Source organism: Balaenoptera musculus, chromosome 8, assembly GCF_009873245.2.
Source record: "Balaenoptera musculus isolate JJ_BM4_2016_0621 chromosome 8, mBalMus1.pri.v3, whole genome shotgun sequence".
In the NCBI taxonomy this organism is placed as follows: domain Eukaryota; kingdom Metazoa; phylum Chordata; class Mammalia; order Artiodactyla; family Balaenopteridae; genus Balaenoptera; species Balaenoptera musculus.
Genome location: NC_045792.1, coordinates 36,820,981 through 36,847,017, shown reverse-complemented (window position 1 = coordinate 36,847,017; position 26,037 = coordinate 36,820,981). Strand labels below are relative to the sequence as shown.

At 35.3% G+C, this 26,037-nt stretch overlaps 1 protein-coding gene across 12 annotated transcripts in view; it reads right to left on the bottom strand.

The window, feature by feature from the left end:
* Positions 1 to 26,037, bottom strand: part of MTMR2 (myotubularin related protein 2) — a 109,098-nt gene that overhangs the window by 22,407 nt on the left and 60,654 nt on the right. For 9 of the 12 annotated variants that reach the window (XR_005020918.1, XM_036860665.1, XM_036860668.1 and 6 more), the window contains 7 exons: positions 22,948 to 23,023; positions 16,766 to 16,860; positions 16,501 to 16,611; positions 13,953 to 14,054; positions 12,797 to 12,880; positions 5,010 to 5,159; positions 4,058 to 4,246 (listed from right to left, as the gene is read on the bottom strand). Coding sequence is in view for 11 of the 12 variants with exons in the window: in XM_036860663.1 (XP_036716558.1) it covers positions 4,058 to 4,246; positions 5,010 to 5,159; positions 12,797 to 12,880; positions 13,953 to 14,054; positions 16,501 to 16,611; positions 16,766 to 16,860; positions 22,948 to 23,023 (807 nt within the window). In the remaining variant the exon portion in view is untranslated. Of the gene's footprint in view, positions 1 to 4,057; positions 4,247 to 5,009; positions 5,160 to 12,796; positions 12,881 to 13,952; positions 14,055 to 16,500; positions 16,612 to 16,765; positions 16,861 to 22,794; positions 22,897 to 22,947; positions 23,024 to 26,037 lie in introns of those variants that run through there. The other 3 variants (XM_036860670.1, XM_036860671.1, XM_036860672.1) reach the window with 2 other exon arrangements.

Here is a 26,037-nt window from a genome sequence, read left to right as displayed (position 1 = left end):
AGGCCAATATCACTGATGAACACAGATGCAAAAATCCTCAACAAACTACTAGCAAACAGAATCCAACAGCACATTAAAAGGATCATACACCACGATCAAGTGGGGTTTATCCCAGGAATGCAAAGATTCTTCAATATACACAAATCAATTGATGTGCTAAACCATATTAACAAATTGAAGGAGAAAAACCATAAGATCATCTCAATAGATGCAGAAAAAGCTTCTGACAAAATTCAACACCCATTTACAATAAAAACCCTCCAGAAAGTAGGCATAGTGGGAACTTATCTAAACATAATAAAGGCCATATATGACAAACCCACAGCCAAATCGTCCTCAAAACTGAAACCATTTCCTCTAAGATCAGGAACAAAACAAGGTTGTCCGCTCTCACCATTATTATTCAACCTAGTTTCAGAAGTTTTAGCCACGGCAATCAGAGAAGAAAAAGAAATAAAAGGAATCCAAATCGGAAAAGAAGAAGTAAAGCTGTCACTGTTGGCAGATGACATGAGAATACATAGAGAATCCTAAAGATGCTACCAGAAAACTACTAGAGCTAATCAATGAATTTGGTAAAGTAGCAGGATACAAAATTAATGCACAGAAATATCTTGCATTCCTATACACTAATGATAAAAAATCTGTAAGAGAAGTTAAGGAAACACTCCCATTTACCACTGCAACAAAAAGAATAAAATACCTAGGAATAAACCTACCTAAGGAGACAAAAGACCTGTATGCAGAAAACTATAAGACACTAGGGAAAGAAATTAAAGATGATACAAACAGATGGAGAGCTATATCATGTTCTTGGATTGGAAGAATCAACATTGTGGAAATGACCCTACTACCCAAAGCAATCTACAGATTCAATGCAATCCCTATCAAACTACCAATGGCATTTTTCACAGAACTAGAACAAAAAATTTCACAGTTTGTATGGAAACACAAAAGACTCCAAATAGCCAAAGCAATCTTGAGAGAGAAAAACGGAGCTGGAGGAATCAGGCACCCGGACTTCAGACTATACTACAAAGCTACAGTAATCAAGACAGTATGGTACTGTCACAGAAACAGAAATATAGATCAAAGGAATAGGAGAGAAAGTCCAGAGATAAACCCACGCACATATGGTGACCATACTTTTGATAAAGGGAGGCAAGAATATACAATGGAGAAAAGACAGCCTCTTCAATAAGTGGTGCTGGGAAAACTGGACAGCTACATGTAAAAGAATGAAATTAGAACACTCCCTAACACCATACACAAAAATAAACCCAAAATGGATTAAAGACCTAAATGTAAGGCCAGACACTATCAAACTCTTAGAGGAAAACATAGGCAGAACACTCTATGACATAAATCACAGCAAGATCCTTTTTGACCCACCTCCTAGAGAAATGGAAATAAAAACAAAATAAACAAATGGGACCTAATGAAACTTAAAATCTTTTTGCACAGCAAAGGAAACCATAAATAAGATGAAAAAATAACCCTCAGAATGGGAGAAAATACTTGCACATGAAGCAACTGACAAAGGATTAATCTCCAAAATTTACAAGCAGCTCATGCAGCTCAGTATCAAAAAAACAAACAACCCAATCCAAAAGTGAGCAGAAGGCCTAAATAGACATTTCTCCAAAGATATACAGATTGCCAACAAACACATGAACGGATGCTCAACATCACTAATCATTTTAGAGAAATGCAAATCAAAACTATGATGAGGTATCACCTCACACCAGTCAGAATGGCCATCATCAAAAAATCTACAAACAGTAAATGCTGGAGAGGGTGTGGAGAAAAGGGAACCCTCTTGCACTGTTAGTGGGAATGTAAATTGATACAGACACTATGGAGAACAATATGGAGGTTCCTTATAAAACTAAAAATAGAACTACCATACCACCCAGCAATCCCACTACTAGGCATATACGCTGACAGAACCGTAATTCAAAAAGAGTCATGTACCACAATGTTCATTGCAGCTCTATTTACAATAGCCAGGACATGGAAGCAACCTAGGTGTCCATCGACAGATGAATGGATAAAGAAGATGTGGCACATATATACAATGGAATATTACTCAGCCATAAAAAGAAACGAAATTGAACTATTTGTAGTGAGGTGGATGGACCTAGAGTCTGTCATACAGAGTGAAGTAAGTCAGAAAGAGAAAAACAAATACCATATGCTAACACATATATATGGAATCTACAAAAAAAAAAAAAGGTTCTGAAGAACCTAGGGGTAGGACAGGAATAAAGACGCAGACGTAGAGAATGGACTTGAGGACATGGGGAGGGGGAAGGGTAAGCTGGGATGAAGTGAGAGAGTGGCATGGACATATATACACTACCAAATGTAAAACAGATAGTTAGTGGGAAGCAGCCACATAGCACAGGGAGATCAGCTCGGTGCTTTCTGACCACCTAGAGGGGTGGGATAGGGAGGGTGGGAGGGAGGGAGACACAAGAGGGAGGAGGTATGGGGATATATGTATATGTATAGCTGATTCACTATGTTATAAAGCAGAAACTAACACACCATTATAAAGCAATTATACTCCAATAAAGATGTTAAAAAAAAAAAAAAAGACGTGGAATGTACATTTTGCTCTACCCCCTTTTCTGCCTTATATGCCTCTCTCCTTCTCTCACTCTAGACAACATCTTAAGTCTCATTCCTGCTAATTCATGGTATAAGGTTTACGGAAGGGAACAAGCAATTACTGGAAAAATACATGCCAGTCTCTGGGATACCAGCTTCATGTACACATTGTCTCATTTCTCCTTTAAGGGGAAATACTTACAGTTTAACAAAGAATGTCTGAAATTCACAATGTCCTCAAAACACTAAATAGGACAGAAATAATTAGGTACCTGTTCCATAATTTAATTTAAGGATGGTCACCCCAGCACTGTTTATAATAGCAAAAAAAAAAAAACCAGAAATAACCTAAATATCCAAAAACAATTGGTGTTAATAATTATCATGTTACAGATATTTATTGTCATAGAAAGAAACAGCACCAATTAAAAAAAGGAAGTTGCAATTATCCCATTCTGTCTCAAATATATGTGTGCACGCATCTGCACATAGGTCTGGAAGTATAACCAAGATTTAATGGTGTTTCTCTCTTATTTAGTTATAGGATTTGGGGTGTTTTAGTTTTGGGGGGGGCTTTTGGGGTTTTTTTCTGCTTATATGTGAGGTAATTTTTTAAAGCTAAATTATATCTCTTCTCTTTCCTTCTCCTATGGTAGATTTCGTCAACTGGACTAGAATTTCTATTTCCACAATGCTAATATTTATTCCACAGCAGAAATCAGGACCACTGCGCCAGCTAACTGCAAGTTTTCAGTCTGAATAGCTTGTACAGGTGGAGAGCTGCCAGAAGAGGGCAGCACTGGTCACTGAGAACACTGCATGACTTCTACAAGTGCTGTGCAGACTTCTTTTGTCAGTCACAAGCTCAGTTTATTGTCCAGTTTGGAGAAGGGAAAGAGAAACTAGTAATTGATGAATACCTATTTCTTACGTAAGTAAGCAGGATTATGCACTATTTTTTACCAGGTGAGTTTTGCCCCTAAAACAACCCTGTTAGTTATTATGATTCTCATTTCACAAATAAGCAAATTAAAGTTACTAAAAAGATTAAATAACTGACTCCACATTATACTGAGATTGACATGTACACACTGCTATATTTAAAACAGATAACCAGTAAGGACCTACTGTATAGCACAGGGAACTCTGATCAATATTCTGTAATAACCTAAATGGGAAAAGAATTTGAAAAAGAATAGATACATTTACATGTATAAATGAGTCACTCTGCTGTATACCTGAAACTAATACAACATTGTTAATCAACTATACTCCAATATAAAATAAAAAATTTTTTTAAAAAGTTATACTATCAAGTAGAAGAGCCAGGATTAGAATCTACATTTTTATCATTGAAAAGCCCGAAGTTTTTCTAGTGCTCTGTGGCTCCCACCAAACTCATGAAACTGTAACTATAATCTTAATTACTGGAAGACGATCTCACCTTATTGGCAACAGCATTAACACTTGGCCGGGCGTCAAATATAAACATTTTATGAGATTGGGCATTGGAGTCCATAATGGCTTGAAGGTATTTTTCATCTTCTTTGCTTCGCTTCCCACTTACCCCTACCATGGGCTGGCTACACCGAGTGATTGTGGCTTGACTTTCAGGATGAATCCATGATAAAACCTTAATGGGGGGAAAAAATGGCAACACACCCTTTACATGCTTCTCTGTTTATAATTCTTCTGAAAATCATTACTCTATAAAACTCTGCTTTCTAACTGGATTCAAAGCCTAGCCATAAAAGGATATACGAGGCTGCTATGAAAAATCATCACCTTTCTTTCAAGCCAATTCTGGCATGTGGAAAACTTGGTCTAATTCATTAATCAGATATTGATTTATGAAAGTCACTGATTATTGGAAGTGTTGTCTCTAGAAAAAAAATACATTAAAAGGGGGCTAAGTAAACCCCACTTTTAAAGTCTGAGTACTATATCAGCAAAACTGTCCAACTATAAAGTCTTCAGAATCTGAATTTTTGTACCTAAAATTATTTGAGCTATCTTTCTAGAACACAGTAATTCATCATAAATTTGTAAAGTTTTCTTCTTTCTAGGATTTAAAGGAAAAAAGGCATTTATCACCACGACCAAAGATGTATAATAAGATAAAGAAATAGTGAATACAGAGCCAACTTTGTTTTCGAGTTAAGAACCATGCAATTCTGTGCAGCTCTCTAATATCCATCTCAAATCCTCCAGAAACGTCTTTAGTCTACGTCTTTCCTCTGGTTTTAATTTTACTAAATAACTCATTCCCTAATATCCCCAGAGAAGACCTGCTGCTGTAGCTATTTTTAATCCTGCAACCATTCTCCCATTTGTCATCCTCATCATTATGTGACGTACAAAGCAATGGGAAAGTTTCAGCACAGCTTCACACTTACTGGGATACGGCCCCGTGACCTGAAGGATGCCACTCTCTTTAATTCTTCATCAGGAATATTTGCCGGCACAACCAAGAGGGCAGGGTATGTATCACAAAGCTCATACCGTTCATTTATCTTTGTTATTCTCCAGCTTTCATTTGGAATTCCCTGCATGTGAAATAAAACATAAGACAAATTACTGCCTAACAAAAATATTTTAAAACATCAGAACAGAAGCCTCCTATTCAACTTCTCTTTTCTCCACTATCTATCACTTAAGTTGTTGGAATAGTTATTGTCTGCCTGTGGTGACCAGGCTTTCAGGATGAGATATTCTAACACAGGGATCTGTGTTCATTTTGGCATTCAATTTTATGTTAATAGATTTATTAAATCATTAAATACTGAATGAGTGTTGGGTCTGTCCTAAGCACATCAAATGAAAAGCAAGGAAACAGTAAGACTGAAAATGTTCTTGTCTTTAAAAAGAACACAGTCTCATACAGTTTGACTGGTGAGTGATTCTGTTGCCATTCATCTATACAAAGAAATTTCTGAGGGCAGACACCAAGTGTCCACCAGAATGCTATGTACATGTTTATCACTTATATACCTAAAGTGAATTTTACAGTATTAATAAAATGTTGCTGATGTAAAACATATTAAAAAAAACAAGGAAGTAATGGAAGGCAAAACCAAAAAAAAAAAAAAAAAAGAAGAGGCAAGGGAAACAAAACAATTTTTGAAAAACACACCAATTATTAAACTCATTTGGTCCTTAAATATTTGCCATATTTATAACTAGTATACCACTTCACATATAGGATTACTTAATAAGACACTTTAAAATTTCCATCCTCCATTCCATAGAAAATAAAGCCATTACATTAAATGGCTGGAATTAAGAAAATACATATATTTTTAATTTTATTACCTCTGATAACTCATAATAAACAGAAAAAGACAAAACTGAAAGAAACCAAATTACAGGAAAAAAAATACATTTATTGAGCACCTACTATGTGCAGGCATTATGCCAGCAGCCTTTCTCTCTATCCCTCCCTCCCTCCCCCTCCCGCCCCCCCCACACACATATTACTGTATTCAGGTTTCATTACTGTCATTTTATAGATGAAGAAATTGTGGCACAAACTGTAACTTGACCAAAGGAAATTGTCAAGAATTCCATGTACATTCTAAATCTATCCTTTTAATTAAAAAAGTACATTGTGCCTCAAGAAAAATTTTACTATCCTGGTTCACAAAATTGTTATAAATATCTGAAATCAAAGGGCAGGAGGTACTCTCCTTTAAAGGGGTATTTCTAAAGCTGTTGCCGAACACCCAGGAGGATATTAAAATTAGGAAAGGAAAATTCCCTTCCAGTAATCATGTGATAAATATTATCAATAGAGTTTCCACCTATCCCTAGCCAAGGTCTCTCTTCATTAGTGCCTTACATACTATTTACCCCATTTAATTAGCCTGGTCCCAACTTGCTTCCTATGATCTACATCTCTCCTTCCCTCCTGCTTTCCTCAACTTTCTAGATTAACTGTTCAGGTAAGATCCTTACTTATTTCCAGAAATAAAAAAAAGGTTTAAGTAAGAGATGTTTAAAATAAATGTTCATGCTATAATAAAAAATGTACAATGAAAAAAAATGAATTCGTAAGTTTATAGAGGTGGTATTCAACCAAGAAACTTGGATACCACCTCTAACTCTCCCTCACCCTCTACTTCCAATGAATGATTAATTTTTATGATTTTTTTTCTTCCAAAAGTGCCTGAAAAAAGTTTGCACTTCTCTCAATCTTCACTGTCACTTCCCTAATTCAGGCCATTGTCACTTCTCTTCTGTCCCTCCGCAATCCATTCTCCACACTGCCTCAAAATTCTTTTAAGATGCAAAAGCTATCACATCATTCTTCTGCCTAAAAGCTATCAATGGCTACCTATTCCTTTTCACATAAACTATAGAACCCTTTATGGGACTTAGCAAAGACCTTCACACTCCTGCTTTCCCCAGACTGATCTCTGGCCACTCTAAACTCTAGTCTAGCCTATACCAAACACCTTCAGTTTCCAGATGGCTTCATATTCTATCACCGGAGTACTTGCTCTATTATTCACAATATTCATCACTGTGGATTTTGATTGTTAGTTTACTTCTTTGAATCCTCCATTAAACATATGTTCTTTGGGAGTCAGGATTGTGTCTTTCTGTTTTAGCCACTAGTACATAGTAGGTGCTACATGAATTTGATGAATGAATGAATGAATATATGAATGAATAAAATCAATGAACCACAAGGAAGCTTCTACAAGAAGCAAAATTAGTTTCTGAAGTTTTCTTAGAAAATATGGTGTCAAAGCTGAGAGGGTCAGGTCTCCTGAGATCCTAGTGTACCATCTTTAACCCAGGTAGGTAACTCCCACCTCTCTGTCACTGCCTTCCCATATCCTTGAAAAATCACTACCAGGGAGAACTGTTACCACTGGGATTGTGTCAGATTCTTCAGAGAAATGGATGGGTGGGAGTAGAATCACTGACTTAAATTACCTTAATGGCTACTGTCCTCCTCATTCTTAGAGAAGCTGACACACCTATCTCCACTAAAGGAATTGCCTTCCGAGCAGAAAACTGGAGTTGGCTAGTCAGCATATACATCCTTTGTAGACAGTGCTAAAGATATAATGACAACTGTTGATCTCTGGCATACATCTTTCTACTCTCCATGCAAATCACTGCCCTTCAGTTAATGTATCCATTTGTCAGAGTCAATTTACAACCAAATTAACTGGATTATAGCTTTCCCTAGTTACTTACATTCCAGTTCTGAGGATAAATTCTGTTCTCCTTTACTGCACTTGAGTGCTCTCCAAATTTGTTAAGCAAGATATCTACCATATGATTATTTCTGCAGAAGACCATGCTCATTTTCTATATACTGATTTTTATTTTAGCAACTTGATGATTTCTCTCGACCTTATCCACAAATTTCAGGGTCCTCTATATAATCACTACATGTGTCAAGAGAAAATTAAAGAAATACTCTCTTATATAACAAACAAATGGTTACTAACGGTTTTGCCCATTTAAAAAATATATAATCTAATTTCTTTACACACTATAACGTATGGTCTACAAATTTAATGTGGCTTTCCTTTTGTGTTTCAGCGGCAGCACACAAAAAGCCAACCAATCATGACTTCCGTTTTTAGAGCTTTACAATGTAATAAATATAATAATAATCATTTGGATCGATTTCTATGGTTTATAATGTGCCTTTCTGTATATCACTAATCCTTCACACAATCCTATAAGGCAGTTCCTATTACCAAGTAAAAAATAAAGGCACTGTGACATGAGTGACTCATTCAACAGCACATATCTAAGTATGAGAGCTAAGCAAGTGCTAGAGCTAGGATTCAAAACTGAGTCTTCTAAATGATCTGGAATTAGATTGTGGTGATAGGTGCACAACCTTATGAATATGTTAAAAAACAGTGGTATACACTTTAAAGTAGAAAATTTTATGGTATGTAAATTATATCTCAATTTTAAAGAAAAAAAGAATAGAGAGGCCATGTGTTTTGAGATGGTATAATCTCCAAAATACGTTAGATGAAAAAGAAGGGTACAGTGTGCACAGAATGCTATTATCTGCTTTAAAAAAACACTGTATACACATTATACAAGCTGTGTAGCATAAAATCTCTGAAAGGATATACGGGTAATGAGTAACATTATTTCCTCAAGGGAGAGGAACTGGGATGGCTGGGGAACAATGTTGGCCAGAAGGGAAACCTTCCTTTCAGTATACCCTTTTATACCTTTTGCATTTTATACAGAGTGTGAGTATTACTGCATCCAATTTTTTTTTTTAATTTAAAAGAAGAAAAAAGGAATATTCTGATGCTTTATCTTTAGTCTCAACATTTATATTAAGAGACTACCCTGAACAGCAAAGGAAAAATCATCAACAAAATGAAAAGGCACCCTATGAAATTGGAGAAAATATTTGCAAACCATATACCTGATATGGCGTTAATATCCAAAAATATATAAAGAACTTAAAAACAACAACAAAAATTCCGATTAAAAATGAGCAAAGGATCTGAATAAACATTTTCCCAAGACATACAAATGGCTAGCAAACACATGAAAAGATGCTCAACATCACTCATCATCAGGGAAATGCAAATCAAAACTACAGTGAGATATCACCTCACACCTGTTAAAATGGCTAATTACACAGCATTGTAAAGCAATTATACTCCAATAAAGATGTATTAAAAAATAAATAAATAATTTTTTAAATAAATAATAAAATAAAATGGCTAATCACCAAAAAAACAAGAAATCACAAGTGTTGGCGAGGATGTGCAGAAAAGGGAGCCCTTGTGCAGTGTTGTTGGGAAACAGTAAGGAGGTTCCTCAAAAAATTAAAAATAGAACTACTATATGATCCAGCAATTCCACTTCTGAGTATTTATTCAAAGAAAATGAAAACACTAACTCAAAAAGATATATGCTTCCATTAATTGTAGCATTATTTACAATAGCCAAGATATGGACACAATGTAAGTGCTCACTGATGAATGAATAAAGAAAATGTGGTATATATATATATATAAAGAGGGAGAGAGATCTCTATATATAATGGAATTTTATTCAACCATAGGAAGAATGAAATCTTGCCACTTGTGACAACACGGATGGAACCTGAGTGCACAATGTTAAGTGAAATAAGACAGAAAAAAGCAAATATTGTATGACGATCTCACTTATATGTGGAATCTTTAAAAAAAACAAAACAAAACAAGAAAACAAGCTCATAGATAAAGGGAACAAACTGATGGTTGGTTGTTGGAAGCTTGGAAGCAGGGGGTCAGGAGTGGGCAAAATGGTGAAGGGAGCCAAAAGGTACAAGCTTCCAATTATAAACTAAATGTAAGTCACAGGGATATACTGTACAGCATGGTAACTATAGTTAATACTGTATTGTATATTTGAAAGTTGCAAAGAGAATAAATCTTGAAAGATCTCATCACAAGAAAAAAAATCCTAACTGTTTTTGGTGACACTGTCTAGATGTTAACTAGACTTACTGTGGTGATCATTTTGCAATATATATAAATATCAAATCATTATGGTATACACCTGAAACTAATATAATGTCGTATGTCAATTATACCTCAATGAAAACAAGGAAAGAAAGAAACAGAAGAAAGAGATTATCTTCATTTTCTTCAGTAATAAACTTAAATTAAAAAAAAAAAGTCTTCTAACTACACCAAATACAGTGTCCTCTCCACTAGACTTTAACTTAGTTGACTCAGAGACAAACTGTCTCACTCTGCAGTAAAAAGCCAACAAATTAATCTAGTAAGTTAAAGACCATAAAGCATCTGTATCATTCAGTGTAGAGTTCATTGCTGTATTCTGATTACCACATTTCCTAATCTCATAATTCTCTTTCTGAATGCGTACAGCTGTTCATTTACTCTTTTTTTTCAACTGGAGTATAGCTAATTTACAATATTGTATTAGTTTCAAATGTACAGCGAAGTGATTCAGTTACACATATTTTCTCTGATTTTTTTCCATTATAGGCTATTACAAGATATTGAATATAGGTTCCTGTACTATACAGTAAATCACTGTTGTTTATTTTACATACAGTGGTGTGTATCTGTTAATCCCATACTCCTAACTTATCTCTCCCCCCACCTCTTTCCCCTTTGGTAAACATGAGTTTGTTTTCTATGTCAGTGAGTCTGTTTCTGTTTTGTAAACAAGTTCATTTGTATTACTTTTTTAGTTCCACATATAAGTGATATTATATATTTGTCTTTCTCTGCCTGGCTTACTTCACTCAGTATGATGATCTCTAGGTCCATTCACATTGCTGCAAATGGCAATATTTCATTCCTTTTTATGGCTGAGTAATATTCCAGTGTGTGTGTGTGTGTGTGTGTGTGTGTGTGTGTGTGTACACACCACATCTTCTTGATCCATTCATCAGTTGATGAACACTTAGGTTGCTTCCATGCCTTTGCTACTGTAAATAGTGATGCTATGAAACATTAGGGTGCATGTATCTCTTTGAATTAGAGTTTTCATCTTTTCCAGATCACATGGTAACTCTATTTTTAGTTTTTTAAGGAACCTCCAGACTATTTTCCATAGTGACTATACCAATTTACATTCCCACCAAAAGTGTAGGAAGGTTCTCTTTTCTCCACACCCTCTGCAGCATTTATTTGTAAACTTTTTGATGATGGCCATTCTGACCAGGGTGAGGTGACACTTCATTACAGTTTTGAATTGCATTTCTCTAATAATTGGCAATGTTGAGCCTCTTTTCATGTGATTGTTGGCCATCTGCACGTCTTTGGAGAAATGTTCACTTCTGCCCATTTTCTGATCGGGTTGTTTGTTTTTTCACACTCACTTTTCAACTTATTCTTTTTCATATTAATTTCTTTCTTTTCGCTGGACACAGTTATCTCATCTCCTTTCCAAAGTTCTATGTTGAATGCTACTACAACAGACAGCAATTTTTGCCCAGATTCCCAAAGAATATTCTTCATTTTTACAATTCTACAGACATTTGTTAGATTTTCTGATTGCTTTGCCACCTAATTCTGACACTGGATTTTTGGTTTAACAAAAATTTTGCAATGTTACTTGTAGACTCTTGGTTTTTAAAAGCTGATCCATTTATTTTGTATTCTGCTTCATATTTTGCCAGCTGACGGTTTTATAACTGAATGGTTTTATAACTGATGGTTTTATAACTAATTTTAAATTTTACTTGCCACATGCAATTGAGCAACAAAATCAGTTTCAAACCATCTGGATATCTTTAGTCTCTGGTGATGGTTTTTTATTCTTCCTGGTTTTCTGAAACAAACCTAAAAAATTAGAAGCTTTATAGTAACTAAAATGCAATGTTTAAAATCTAAATACAAAAATCACAGCCTAATGTTTGTCATATTTGAATTCTAGAATAATTTGAATATCAAATCTAATAATTACCAAGAAACAATCAATGTGTCTGAAAAATTCTCAAGAATGCACAGTGAACATGTGGAAAGTTAAAAATAAAGACTATTTTTGGTAGAGTTTAAGCACTGCAGTATAGGAATTCTGGGAAGTGGTAATATTGAGGAAGAATAGGGAGACTGATACACTGTAACACAGATTTCAAGACTGAATTCTGCTTTAATCTCCTACTGTGGTGAATCACATTATTAGGTTTTCTAATATTAAGCAAACTCACCTTAGTCGTGATGTATTATCTCTTTTGTATACTATCAGATTTGATTTGTTAACATTTTATGTAGAAGTATGTCCTCTGAAAATGTAGAACTTTCAAAATTTTATGTGGAGCTAAATTATAAGCAGTAGAATTATTAGGAAATGTTTTCAGAATTAAATTATAGGATACCCAAAAAGAAAAATCTGAGTGAATAATGCGAATGACATATAAAAACATTAAAATGTAAATATATTTACAATTTTATTTTTATTTTTAAAATTATTAAACATTTTTTAAATAAACTGATTTACTTGTAAACTCTTAGATAAGTAAAGATTCATGAAAGATCATTGGCATAGTCTGAAAAGCTGTTTAAAGAAACTGAAAGGCAATCAAAAAAATCAAGATTAGCCTTTATTAAAGAAACAACAACAAAAACCACAAAACTATATAAAGCTGTTCACTTCTATCCATGAACGTTTTGTTGTAATGAAAAGAATACAGAATATTGAAATTCAAAAAAAAAGTACTTACCTGCCTTCTATACTCTAAAAGAGAGTCATATAGCTTCCACCCGTTTTCAGGGAATACTTCTTTGTACTCAAAAGCAAAAAGAGGCTACAAAAAGTAAAGAGTTAATAGCTAAAAAGACATTTAAGAAGGTAATGAATCAGAAATGTAACCTTATCATACCCCAAGTTTTCATTTACTTATCTGTAAGGATATTTTGTATTGGTATTCTTCTTTATATTGTTGTTTTAGCTTTTGTTTTATAATTTTGAAAACTTACTTTTTTTTATATTTTCAAGCACAGAAAAGCACAAAGGTCTGCCACCAAGATTTATCAAATGCTAACATATCACCATGTTTCCTTCAGATATCTTTGGTAGCTGTTTTAGGTTTACTTCTAAATAATGAAAGATATTACATAAAAAAGACATCTTCTGATATAATTAATTAGTTTGACATCACAGATATCAGCAGTTAAGCAGCTTTAAAGATTATGCTACATTTTCTAAAACATACTGAATAAACTTTTTATTTGGGGACATGCAATCTGTACCAAAAGAGAAAATTTAATTTATCATTAATGTAGACAGAATAGCAGGAACAACTATGATGATAAACACTCAAACTCGAGTCAGAAGACCAGGATTGATTCTAAATTTTACTTCTTACTAACTATGCCACTGAGTCAATTGTTTACCTGCTCCTGGTTTCAACTTTAAAATACGGATAAATAATATTTAGCACCATAGGGCTACTGTAGAAGTTAGATTATATAAAATAAATGAGGAAACCAAGTACTGTTAATAGCACACAGTAGGAACTCAGTTCTAAGTATTTATCCACCCTTCCCTCCTGAAATTGCTAGACTTAACTCTCAGCTCTCAATTTAAAAGATTTCACATCCTAATGAAAACCACATACAGCTTTTCATCATGAAAATACCCTGGATAGAAAGATCATATAATGATAGAATGTCAGTCTGCAGGGATGGACCTCAGAAATCAGCTAGTCCAGCTTCCTCATTTTATACCTTAAAAAGCTGGTCCTATAGATTAAACCTAAACTAGACATCTGGCAAAGTGGGATTGTAAACAGAGAGATTCTAAATAGCCTAGACAAGTTTCTTGACACTACACCAATAATTATAATATAGCTTTTTCAAAGATGAGAAACCTCTTACCAGGTTATTAGAGACAGGAAATGCATACTTCATTAGATTCTCAAATATAGATCTTCTTGTTCGCCCCTCAGGTTTATGAGCAAACCGTAAATTCCGAATATCCTAGAAAAGAGTTAGGATCCAAGTCACCTATCATTGTTTGTTCACTTTTTATTTAAGGAACAAATAAGGCAACTTATTTGTTCATTAAATAAAAAGTGAATGAATGTGGGATACAAAAATAGACAACAGCTCCTGGAGGCAGGGAAATTACAATGCCTTATTGAGAGAAACAAAAATAAACACAAGACACTCTGATACAAGGCGGAATTCAGAGGACAGAAAATTTCCCTCTGCTTATGAACTCAAGAGAGGCCACTGAAGGAGCCAGCATCTGATGTAGGCACTGGAGATTAGAGATACTATGTCTGAAGTCATGATATTACATGGCTGATACACACTGTCAACATTATGTCCTGGGACTTCCCTAGTGGTCCAGTGGTAAAGAATCCACCTTCCAATGCAGGGGACGCGGGATGATCCCTGGTCGGGGAACTAAGATTCCACATGCCACGGGGCAACTAAGCCCCCTCACCACAACTACTGAGCTCACGTGCCTCAACTAGAGAGCCTGCTTGCCGCAAACTACAGAGCCCACGCGCTCTGGAACCCACACACCACAACTACAGAGTCTACGTGCCACAACTAGAGAAGAGAAAACCTGCACACCACAACTACAGAGAAGCCCACGCACCGGAACAAAAGATGCCGCGCGCCTCAACGAATATCCCACATGCTGCAACTAAGACCCAACGCAGCCAAAAATAAATTAAATAAATAAATAAATCTTAAAAAAAAATTATGTCCTTTCCCTGTGAAAGCCCAATGTCTGTTATGAATTTCCCTATTAAAAACCTGATTAGCTGTTGTTATATTTCATAAATGTCTTCATTCCCATTATGCTTGGTGATCATTTGCCTATTTATAATCCCTTGCCAGGACTCACTTCCATTGGACCTTCAATTCATAAGGCTCCTGCTACTAGACTGATAGAACCCAACCCTGCCTAAAGGTCTTCCTCCAGTCCACGTCCCAAGGTCTTCAACTATCTACTAGCAAAAACTTTGAATAGTTTGACTGATATCATCCAGGCTCTAAAGTCAGATCTAAAGAGCAAAATTCCCTTCCCTTATTTGTTCTCAAGCAGTTTTCTATGCTCAGGCTGAATGTAGATATTCATGTTCCAACTTACTGAGATCTTAACAGCACTAAGAAAAAAAACGGGATTAAGAATAATTTCAAGACTATTCATTTTATTTAAGTGGTTTCATCTAGACCGAATTCAAAATAGCTTTATTCCACTGTATTCTGTAAAACTGAGCACACAGACCCTCCACAACAATGCACCTACAGAACATGAACAAGTAGAACATTTTATTATAAATCTGATCCAAAATTAGAATGCCAGCTCTACCACCTTTTAAAACAAATGTGTGAGAACCTAAGCTGATATTTTGTTTTTCATCAGTAAATACCTTTACAACTAATAGAGATATTCATAATCACTCTGTTAAACAGAGCTCTCCAAAAGTACCATAGCAGGGGCCCTACAAATGTTTGGGTTTATTGATAATGGTCTTGTTCTATGGAAAAAGTTATATTTAAAATGATCAAAATTTCAAAGTCACCCTCTTTCATGTCCTCTTCTATTCTATGCTCTATTTACTCTTAGACCACAGAAGAGCAATCAGGAGACGTGCCTGTCACACAGCTGACAGCTATTATACTCTTAGAGCCCTTCCAACTATAATGGAAAAGCACACAAATAATTACTAAGTCATTAGCTTTAATACTAGATTCATAAAGCTTCTAAGATTGGCATGAGAAAGGATCTTGAAAGTTACACATGTGCTGTTGCTTTTACTTTTTTGGCACTCGCAGAACAGCAAAAGAAAGGAAAAAGATCTAGCAGTGAGACGTACACAGCTGTTAATTAGGCTATATAGTAAGGAGAACAGTGACCTTAGAAGTGGCAATGGTATTAAATATTTATGACTGAATGTTAAGATTATAACAATCTAACTCTCATTCAAGTATCAATGCACTTAAGGAATACCAGTTAGATAAGAAAATACAGAAGGTCTATAACATGAAGTTTTCCTCACCATTGTTTTAGAAGCAGAAAAATTATGAGAACTAGAAATAGGAAAGAGAGGTGACTGTATCATAATCAGTTCCTCCACTACAAAGTACTATGAGCCTTAACTGCTCAGAGACTTATGTTTCTAATTTGTGAATTAAAGGTAATAATGTCCATCATGCCTACTTCAAGATTTTTATGAGGCTCAAAAATGAAATAATGAATGTGAGAGTACTTTGTGTTGAGTCCAAAAAATTCAAGTCTAATTCACAACCAATCACCTTTTTATTACTCCTAAATGTTGTTTTCTTCTACTAGAATGACTCTTCTAGCATGAAATCCATTTGATATTTTGGAAATTTCTAAAATATCTATTTAATAGAAAGCTTTTCGAACAAAAAAAAATTGCATACATATTACAACATTTACCTTGCACACAGTTTCAAGTCCGTAAGAATTTTCACCTCGACTAGAAGCACCACCAATTTTTTCTACTCTGCTTATAACACCAAGAGAAGCATCTAAAACAAATGGGGGATCCTAAAGGAAGGAAAAAAAATTAAAACTGAGCAACTGATACTGTACAATTATAGCTGAGAAAAATATTAACTAGAAATGCTTTAATTAACAATGACCAAAGATGAACAAACAACACACAGATGTACATATAAAAATCTAATCCAACAAGCCTTACCCGTTCCATGCTTTTGAAATATAACCTGTAGTTCGTAACAGTCAGAGTTCCTCGTACAGCACCAGTGAATGGACATATATAAGTTACATCTTTGGCTGAAAAGGAAAAGAGCCCACAATTTACTATACATTGTGCACTATTAAAAACTGCACTATCATCTTTTCACAAACAAAATTTAAAAGAATTCTGACTGCTAGTCTAAATTATGATCAAAAAAATCACAGAATCAGTGATTCAAAGAGACCTCAAATGCCAAATCCAAGCTTCTAACCACACACTAATCTGGGGAAGGAATGTAGAATAAATGGGAAGGACTGAAGAAGCAGAGGGACATCCTTTACCCTGAGACAGACACAAGGAAACAAAGATGGCCACTCTCCCTGATGGACAGACTAGGTGTGGCAGTTGGAGTAGTGAGTGGAAGAGTAGTGGTAAAGGTGGGAACAACAGTAAATGTCTCAAGTCACAGTCACCAATCATCTAATCATAGTTCCTAGATCATCTCCCCAATCTGCTGGTCTTCTTCCGGCCACAGTCTAGTGTGTCACCATTCCTCTAACTATACAATACCTAAAACATAATAACAGAAACTCCTGACCTGATTATATTTATACGGAAAATACTGTACAGAAAATGAAACATATATGAAATAGATTCTTAGAAAAAATAACAGTACAGCAAGAGGGTATTATATTCCTGACCGAGCAACAGATGTCAAACTTTGTAGAGAAATAATCACAAGCATTGTTTAATTAAATGATAAATGATGAATCTATACAGTATTATCACTTTTTAAAACATGTTAATTAAGCAGGGTAACTCAGCTACCACCAGCTCAAAATACTATTTAATATGGTAAAGTTCATATGCCCAATACAAAGGTTTTTTGTATCTTAAAATATTCATAAATCCCTGCTATGTCATTATTGTAGCAAAGCAGCAGATAAAGGAACATCTTCATTGTTCCAAGAAACTAAGGCACAATTAGGAGCAAAAAATTTCTAAGAACCTTTCAAGGGGCCTCTGGGAAAACTTAGGAACATGAAATATGTTTAATAAGGTATTGCAACTTCCTGACTTTGCTTTCTATTCCTCACTTTGAAGGACTGACCGCTTTGTATGGAATTTGAAATGAGACCGATCTTCTAACAAACATTTCTAACCTTCAAAATAGCTCCCTTGGGAATGTTCAAATATGAGATGAATTATTTGAATCATTGTTTCCAATGCATTTCCAATGTTTCATTTAGAGGGAAGCTATTAAAATTAAATAAACCAATCATTATAGAAAGATACATAAACTTGCCTTGCAGACATTTTCTTGCCCTTATGAATTTTTATCTCAACTGGGAAAGCTTTAGTCAATGTTACTAAAAACATTTCTTGATTTTTTCCAGAGCCAATTTTCTTCACTCACACAAGAAAATCAGTCCTATTATTCTATATTCTACTACAGGATATGTCCCTCTTAGTCCCAGCCCAAAGGTTTTGTTACAACTTCCCCTTTATTCTAAAATCATGAAATAATATACATGAAAGTGCTTCCAAAATTGAAAGTACTCTACTAGATATTGGGTTGGCCAAAAAGTTCGTTTGGTTAATGAATACGTTATTCAATAAAGTTCTTGATGAAAATTACTTACAGCCGAACGAACTTTTTGGCCAATCCAATACAAGGGTTTATTGCTATGTTACTATTATCATCATTAGGCTTGGCTTTGCTCTGTCCCTTTTATCCTTTTTCCTCAGGCTGGTGGCAGCTAAGTCACTCTGAAGAGAGAATTTATGCCCAGTAGAGTCTGTACCAAGTAGAAGAGAGACTGTGATTAGGAGTCTTAACCAGAGCGAATGACAATAGTAACAACCAGCACTGACAGCCTAGCACTTCAGAATTTATGAAGTACTTTTTACCTGAGTACCTCCCTTAACCTTCAAAACAACCTTTAAATATAAAACCTCTAATTACCTACAATTTTTAGATGAGAGTACCAGGGCTCAGAGAAGTAAAACAAATTGTCTAATGTTTCAGAACCAGTAACTGCTAAGATTAGGACTTGAATGCAATTCCTATGACTGCAAATTCAAATTTCCTTCCATCACATCACGCAAAGCTAAGCCACTCAAGTAGCACAGCCTGTCTCCTGTGTTAAAGGGTGAAATATTGCCGTCTGGGGCCACCTCTACTGCTGATGTGCGCAGGCCACAATACCCTGAGACTGTTGCTGCTACTGTTAAAGCATTCTGTTGATGTTCCTAACACTACTCTAACTTTTAAAAAACGTCTAAACTGCAGATTTACTTTAGACCAACTAAGAATGTCTTTTCTATATGAAGTAATACACTCAAGGTTACCAGCCTTATCCTTTGTATTACATTTAATTTTTTGAAGAATAATCAAGTCTATACAGATGACTTTGAATCAGAATATTTTATTTAATATATTAGGTATTCCTCTAAATTTCACAATACTGATACTGCCTAGTGGTTACCAAAAGAGCTTAGATTTACCAATCCTCTCAAATTTTCCCTGAGCTCACAAAGAATCAATAATAGTTTCCATGAGGCAGACCAAAATGACTTTGAGAATACATATCTATAAGGATGTAAAATATATACAAATAAATGTAATATATGAGAGCATGCAATCTGTGCAGAAAGAGAGGCACAAAAACATACTCTAAGTAATACAAAGAAGGAAAGTCCATTAAGCTATGGGATCGGAGAAGGTTCAAGGAACACAGCCATGTGAGTTGTGCCCCAGTGGCTGGTATCCTTTTAATGGGTAGAGATGTTGATACAGCACTCAATGCAGAGAAGAACCTAAACTAAATTACAGAAGTTAAGAAAGTAAAGTAACTATTTGGACAAGGTAAGTATATAGTCTGGATCTCTCTAATTTATATTATATCACATTCTCTTCATTCCTTCTCAGTTTCCCTCCCTGGTTCCTCTTCTACCATATACCAAAGCTATGTTCTTGGCCCTCTTTTTACTCCATACATTCTCTGGGTTATTTTCCTCCTTTCATTTTCAACTAATATCCATATTCTGATGATTCCAAAATATGCACTTCCAGCCCTGCTCTCTCTCCCAAACTCCTACAAGTTTCTCATAGGCACCTGAAATTCAATGTACATAAATATTATACCAAGGGCTCATGAAAATGAGAGAAAAAGATATCATTCAAGAAATTTTTAGAGATTACTCCTCTGGATCTGGTAACTGATTGAATGTCAGAGTTCAGAAAAAAAGAGCAGCTGAGGATGACTCCCAGATTTCTGCCTTGAGTGAATGGACAACCAGTGTTAATATTAACCGACATAAAGAATAAAAGAAAAGGAGTAAATTTGGACATAAAGGTGATGACAGTTTTGGAGATGCTGAGCATAAGGGATATCTACAGAATATCCAAGGGCATGTGTCTAAGACACAGGCATTTGTTTTATACGTATTAAGACAGAGGTTCACACTAGAAGTAACAAATTTTGGAGTCATCAGTAAATACATGGTAGGTAAAGCTACTAATTTAGATATGATCAACTAAAAAGAGCAAATAGGAGAGAAAAGGGAAATGAGCCAAGGATGAAGTCCTAACTGGAGTGTTGCTATCTAAAGGAGGAGACGACAACAAAAGAGATTGAGTGGTAACTTGAAAATCTTTTATAAGGTCATTTATCACAGCGGAAATAGCATATGCTTTAGGCTCAGAAGAGGGAAAAAAAATTGTCTCAATGCTAGCTATAACTTTACTAGCTAGGTAGTCTCCCTATGCCTTAGTTTCTCCATCTACAAAATGGGATTAATATCTTCCTCAGAAGATCACTGTGAGGATGATTAAATGAGACAGTAAGCACTTAATAGTGATAACTACTGTTATTATATGATATCCAGTGGTAATAATACATAACACCTAACTTAGTAGGTAACTCAGCAGAACAAGCTTAGGATACCTGAGGTGAGTAGGGAGGAAAAAAGGAATGTGGAGGTATTCAATCAAGAGTTAAAAGTAAGAAGAGAGAAATGCTAAGTGTGAGGAACTAAATGTACCGCAGGCAATAACAACACATTTAGGGGATAGGTCCTCTTTGGCTTGCTTATTTTTACACAAGGAAATGACATGTGGCCAGTGGAAATTAGGCATTTATTAAGTGCTTTTTAAAATTATGATTGATAATCAAATGAAAGGTGGTGTTTACTTTGACTGAAAAACCATCTAGTGTATTCTCCTATATATTACTTTATTTCTCAAAAGCTATGAGTATTTTCTTTTAATGACTGAATAATATTCCACTGTATATATATATAAATATATAAACATACCACAACTTTTTTTCAATCATCTTACGTTATTTCTTTACAGAGTTCTTTTACGAACACAAGCATACAATTTTTTCTTTTCTTTTTTTTTTAATTGAAGTACAGTTTCTGTACAATATTATGTAAGCTATAGGTGTACACACGGCGATTCACAATTTTTAAAGGTTTTATTCCATTATAGTTGTTCTAAAATATTGACTATATTCCCTGTGTTGTACAATATATCCTTGTAGCTTATTTTATGCCTAATAGTTTGTACTTCTTAATCTCCTACCCCTATATTGCTCCTCCCCCCTTCCCTCTCCCCACCTGTGACCACTAGTTTGTTCTCTATATCTGTGAGTCTGCTTCTTTTTTGTTATATTCACTAGTCTGTTGTACTTTTTAGATTCTACATATAAGAGATATCATACAGTATTTGTCTTTCTTTGACTTATTTCACCTAGCATAATGACCTCCAAGTCCATCCATGTTGTTGCAAATGGCAAAATTTCACCTTTTTATGGCTGAGTAATATTCCATTTTATACACACACACACACCCCCCCCCCACATCTTCTTTATCCATTCATCTATTGACAAACACTTAGGTTGCTTCCATATCTTGGAAACTGTAAATAATGCTGCTATGAACACTGGGGTGCATGTATCTTTCTGAATCAGTGTTTTGGGGTTTTTTTTTTTTTTTGGATATATACCCAGGAGTGGAACTGCTGGGTCATATGGTAGTTCTATATAGACCTCATCTTCTTTATCCATTCCTCTGTAAATGGACACCTAGAAAAGAATAAAATCTTGCCATCTCCAAGAACATGAATAGACCTGGAGGGTATTATATTTAATGAAATAAGTCAGACAGAGAAAGACAAACACCATACTATTTATGTATACATGGAATTAAAAAAACAAAGGAACATATGTAACAAAACAGAAAGAGACTCACAGATACAGAGAACAAACTAGTGGTTATTAGAGGGTAGAGGGGTGGGGAAAGGGGCAAAATAGGTAAAGGGGATTAAGAAGTATAAACTACCAATTGTAAAATAAATAATTTACAAGGATGTAATGTGCAGCACAGGGAATATAGTCAATATTTTATAACAACTTTGCATGATGTATAATCTATACAAATATCAAATTACTATGTTGTACACCTGAAACTAATACTGTAAGTCAACTATACTTCAATAAATAAATAAATATCTTAAAAATAAAAAAAGCTATGGGTATTTTGTAGATCACCACGCAAATTAAACAAAGTAAAAGCATGAGGACAAAAAATTACCTTAAAAGTGTGTTTCCAGTTTCCAGTCCATACAATAAGTTAATGCTTAGTTATTTAGGCTGGACAAAGAAAGGCACCTATATGTAAACGGCTTGCTTTGCAATGGCGATGAAATATATTTATCCAAAACTGACAAATTTATTCAGAGTAGGAAAAAATAAAGAAGCAAAAAGAGAGAATGTGCTTTAAGAAAAATTACTTGTACAAAGTGACAATTCAATTTTTTATCTATGCAACCCACTATCTTACTGCAGTAATTCAAAATAATGAAATTTACTTTCACGAAATTCAGCAACAGTTTTTAAAATAAGTCACCTACTTCCAGTGAAAGTAAAGCAAACCAGAAAAGCAGCAGAATATCATTCAACTTGCATGTCTCCCAGTAGTCCAAATCCAAACACAACCAACAGGTCTAGACTTAAGCTTACAGAACACACTGGATGCTGGGAAGGCTGGCAGTCATGAGTCCACCAAACAGGAGGTGTCTAGGCAGTGAGCCTGTTCTCTGTACACTGAGAGTACTGAATAGTCTGTACAGTCACAAAGGAGGAGGAAATTCGACAAAAAATACCATTACAGACCCATGTCTTTAATATTTTCTCCTGGAAGTAAGGGTGGTTCTTCCATTTCTGCTAATTTGTTAGACTCCCTCAGGACCTGGATTGGAAAGGGGAGGAGAGAGCAAGAAAAGAAACATTTTTTTATTCAAAGGCTAATTTTTTACTCAAATTTCGACTGTGTATGCTTGGTCTTATTTAAAGTTATAATACTATATCACATATACTGCTTTAAATCAAATTATAAAGACTATAATGCTGGCATGTGTAACATGTGAAGTTGCTGTTTTTCTACAAAACATGTACTGAGTGCCTACTTTGTATAAGGTACCACACAAAACACTACGTTTTCTCACTGACTCCGACAACAGCCCTATAAGGGTAGGTATTATCATCCTCATTTCTTAGATGAGGAAAAAGAGGCCAGAATTAACTTGTTCAAGATCCTATAGCTAAAAAGTGTCAGAGCCTAGATGTGAATTATAGTTTTGGTGGACTAGGAAGCCCATTTTCTTTCCCTTAAGCCATGCTCAAATGCCTTAGTGCATTTAGACTTGGATGAAATCCAACTCTTATGTAGATTTAATGTTTAGAGAATTTGGAAATGATGTTGATAAAGAATCTTACTGAAAAAGAGATATTTAATAAATTAAAATCAAGATCAACATTTATTGAGTAGTTACCTTATGAAGGATGTTACACTGGATTCCAAGAATGTAAAGGTACAGAATCATGGTTCTAATGGATTTACAACCCAGAGACCACACACATACACGCATGCACGCAGGCACACGCGCACGCAATTGTCATATGCTAAATATCGCAATTGTCATATGCTAAATATCACAATTGTAATATGCTAAATATCGCAATTGTCGTATGCTAAATATCTCAATTGTCATATGCTAAATACATCCCGCTAACTGCCAAATGCCTCCCCTTTCACCTCTTTCACTGCCAAACAATAACCTTCACTGTCGCCAGTTCTTTACCTCCCATTAATTCCTCAACCTTCTGCAATCTGGCTTTGCCACCTAACCCAACCCCTTCCAGGGAACCTGTTTTCTCCCCAATAACCTCCTCATTGTTAAAGACAATAGGTATTTCTCAGTCTTTATTTCTATCTCCTAGCTACATGTGATACTATCTGCACTTGCCTGCTTCTTGAAAGTACACTCTCCTGGCTAAACTCTTCCTTCTCTGGCCATTCTTTTTCAGTGACCTTTATATGCCCTTTTCTCAACCCTCCCTATTTCTTCAAGGTCTGTCCATTTCTCACTTTACTCACTTCCTGTTGATTTCATACCTTATCTATGACATTACCTAACTTCAATCTACATTGTCAGCCGAGATTTTTCTTGGACTCTAGTTCCATACATCCGACTGCTTAAATGTTCCTCTCCATCTAGATTTCCCACAGACACTCTGAACTCAACAGATTTAAAATTGATCTGTGTTCCATACTTAGCAAGAGGTACTACCACCCATTTGGTTGTCCTAGCCTGTCTGGGGGGAGGGCCGAGCAGTGGTCTCTGTGAGCAGACTCAGGCCTTCTACTTCCAACTCAATTTGTTTCATTAGACTAAGAACCAATACTACTAGAAAAAAGATTCTCAATTTTTTTTTAAATAGCTTTTGACTTATTTCCTTCCATCCAAAAAGTAGACTTAGAGTCCTCAAAAGAAGGTAAAAGGGAGAAAAAACAAGGTATTACCACTGCCTTAAAGGTCACCTTCTGCAGGCCGTCAAAACTGAGCTAGATGTCTGCCATGCGTGAGCTCCTATCTGGCACTTACTACACCTCTCTAATTGCCTGTCTGTTTTCTTCCATACTAGGCCCCTAGAGAAGAGGTACCATACCTTATACAATTTTGAATTCCCAATAAAAATATAACACGAGGCACATATGTAATTTTTAATTGTCTTGTAGTCACATTAGAAAAAGAAAAAACAGGGGCTTCCCTGGTGGTGCGGTGGTTGAGAATCTGCCTGCCAATGCAGGGGACACGGGTTCGGGCCCTGGTCTGGGAGGATCCCACATGCTGCGGAGCGGCTGGGCCCGTGAGCCACAGTTGCTGAGCCTGCGCATCTGGAGCCTGTGCTCCGCAGCAAGAGAGGCCGCGATAGTGAGAGGCCCGCGCACCGCGATGAAGAGTGGCCCCCGCTTGCCGCAACTGGACAAAGCCCTCGCACAGAAACGAAGACCCAACACAGCCGAAAATAAATAAATAAATAAATAAATAAATAAATAAATAAATAAATAAATAAATAAATAAATAAAAATCTATAAAAAAAAAAAAAGAAAAAACAGCAAAAATTGATTTTAAAAATGTATTTTATTTGATCTAGTAAGTCAAAACTATTGTCATTTCAACACGTAATATTTTTAAGTATTAATGAGATATTTTATATTCTTTTATTCATACTAAGCCTTCAAAATCCAGAGTATGTTTATACTTCTAGCACATCTCAACCAGAACAGCCGCATTTCCAGTGTTCAATAGCCATCTATCTAGTGGTGCCCATATTGGCAGCACTAATCCAATGAATCTAATTCTTACTGACAGTCAAGTCATTCCCTAGTTTAAGTTAGGTGCTGAGAGAGGATTACACAAAAGGGTTAGACATTACTTCCACAGCCCAATGCTCACCTAAGGCCAATAAAGGAAGAACTACAAAGAACAAATTACTTCTGTTCAATAAATTTGCAATCTAAACAAATTCATACTTTTGAAAATTTAAAAATTTATTTCAGAAAGTCACCTTAGTGCAATACCTAAAGAACTGAAATATATACACACATACATACTTTTTTAATATTGCACATTCTAAAACTCAAAAAAGGTCATATTTTTGAATGGTATCTCATTGCCAGTTCCTGATATAGTGTTTTATGTAGTCATAAAAGAAACTTAAGAAAAAAGGAAGAGAGAGAAGTAGGGAATGAAGGAGAAAGGGCGGGCCCATGAAGATGCAGAAAAACAGGATAAAAACTTGCACAATGCAAATATATAGACTTCCTGGCTTCAAATCCTGACTGTGCTACATGTTAGCTAAGTACTCTTAGACAAGTGTTCAACTTCTTTATGCCTCATTTTTTCCACCTATAAAATG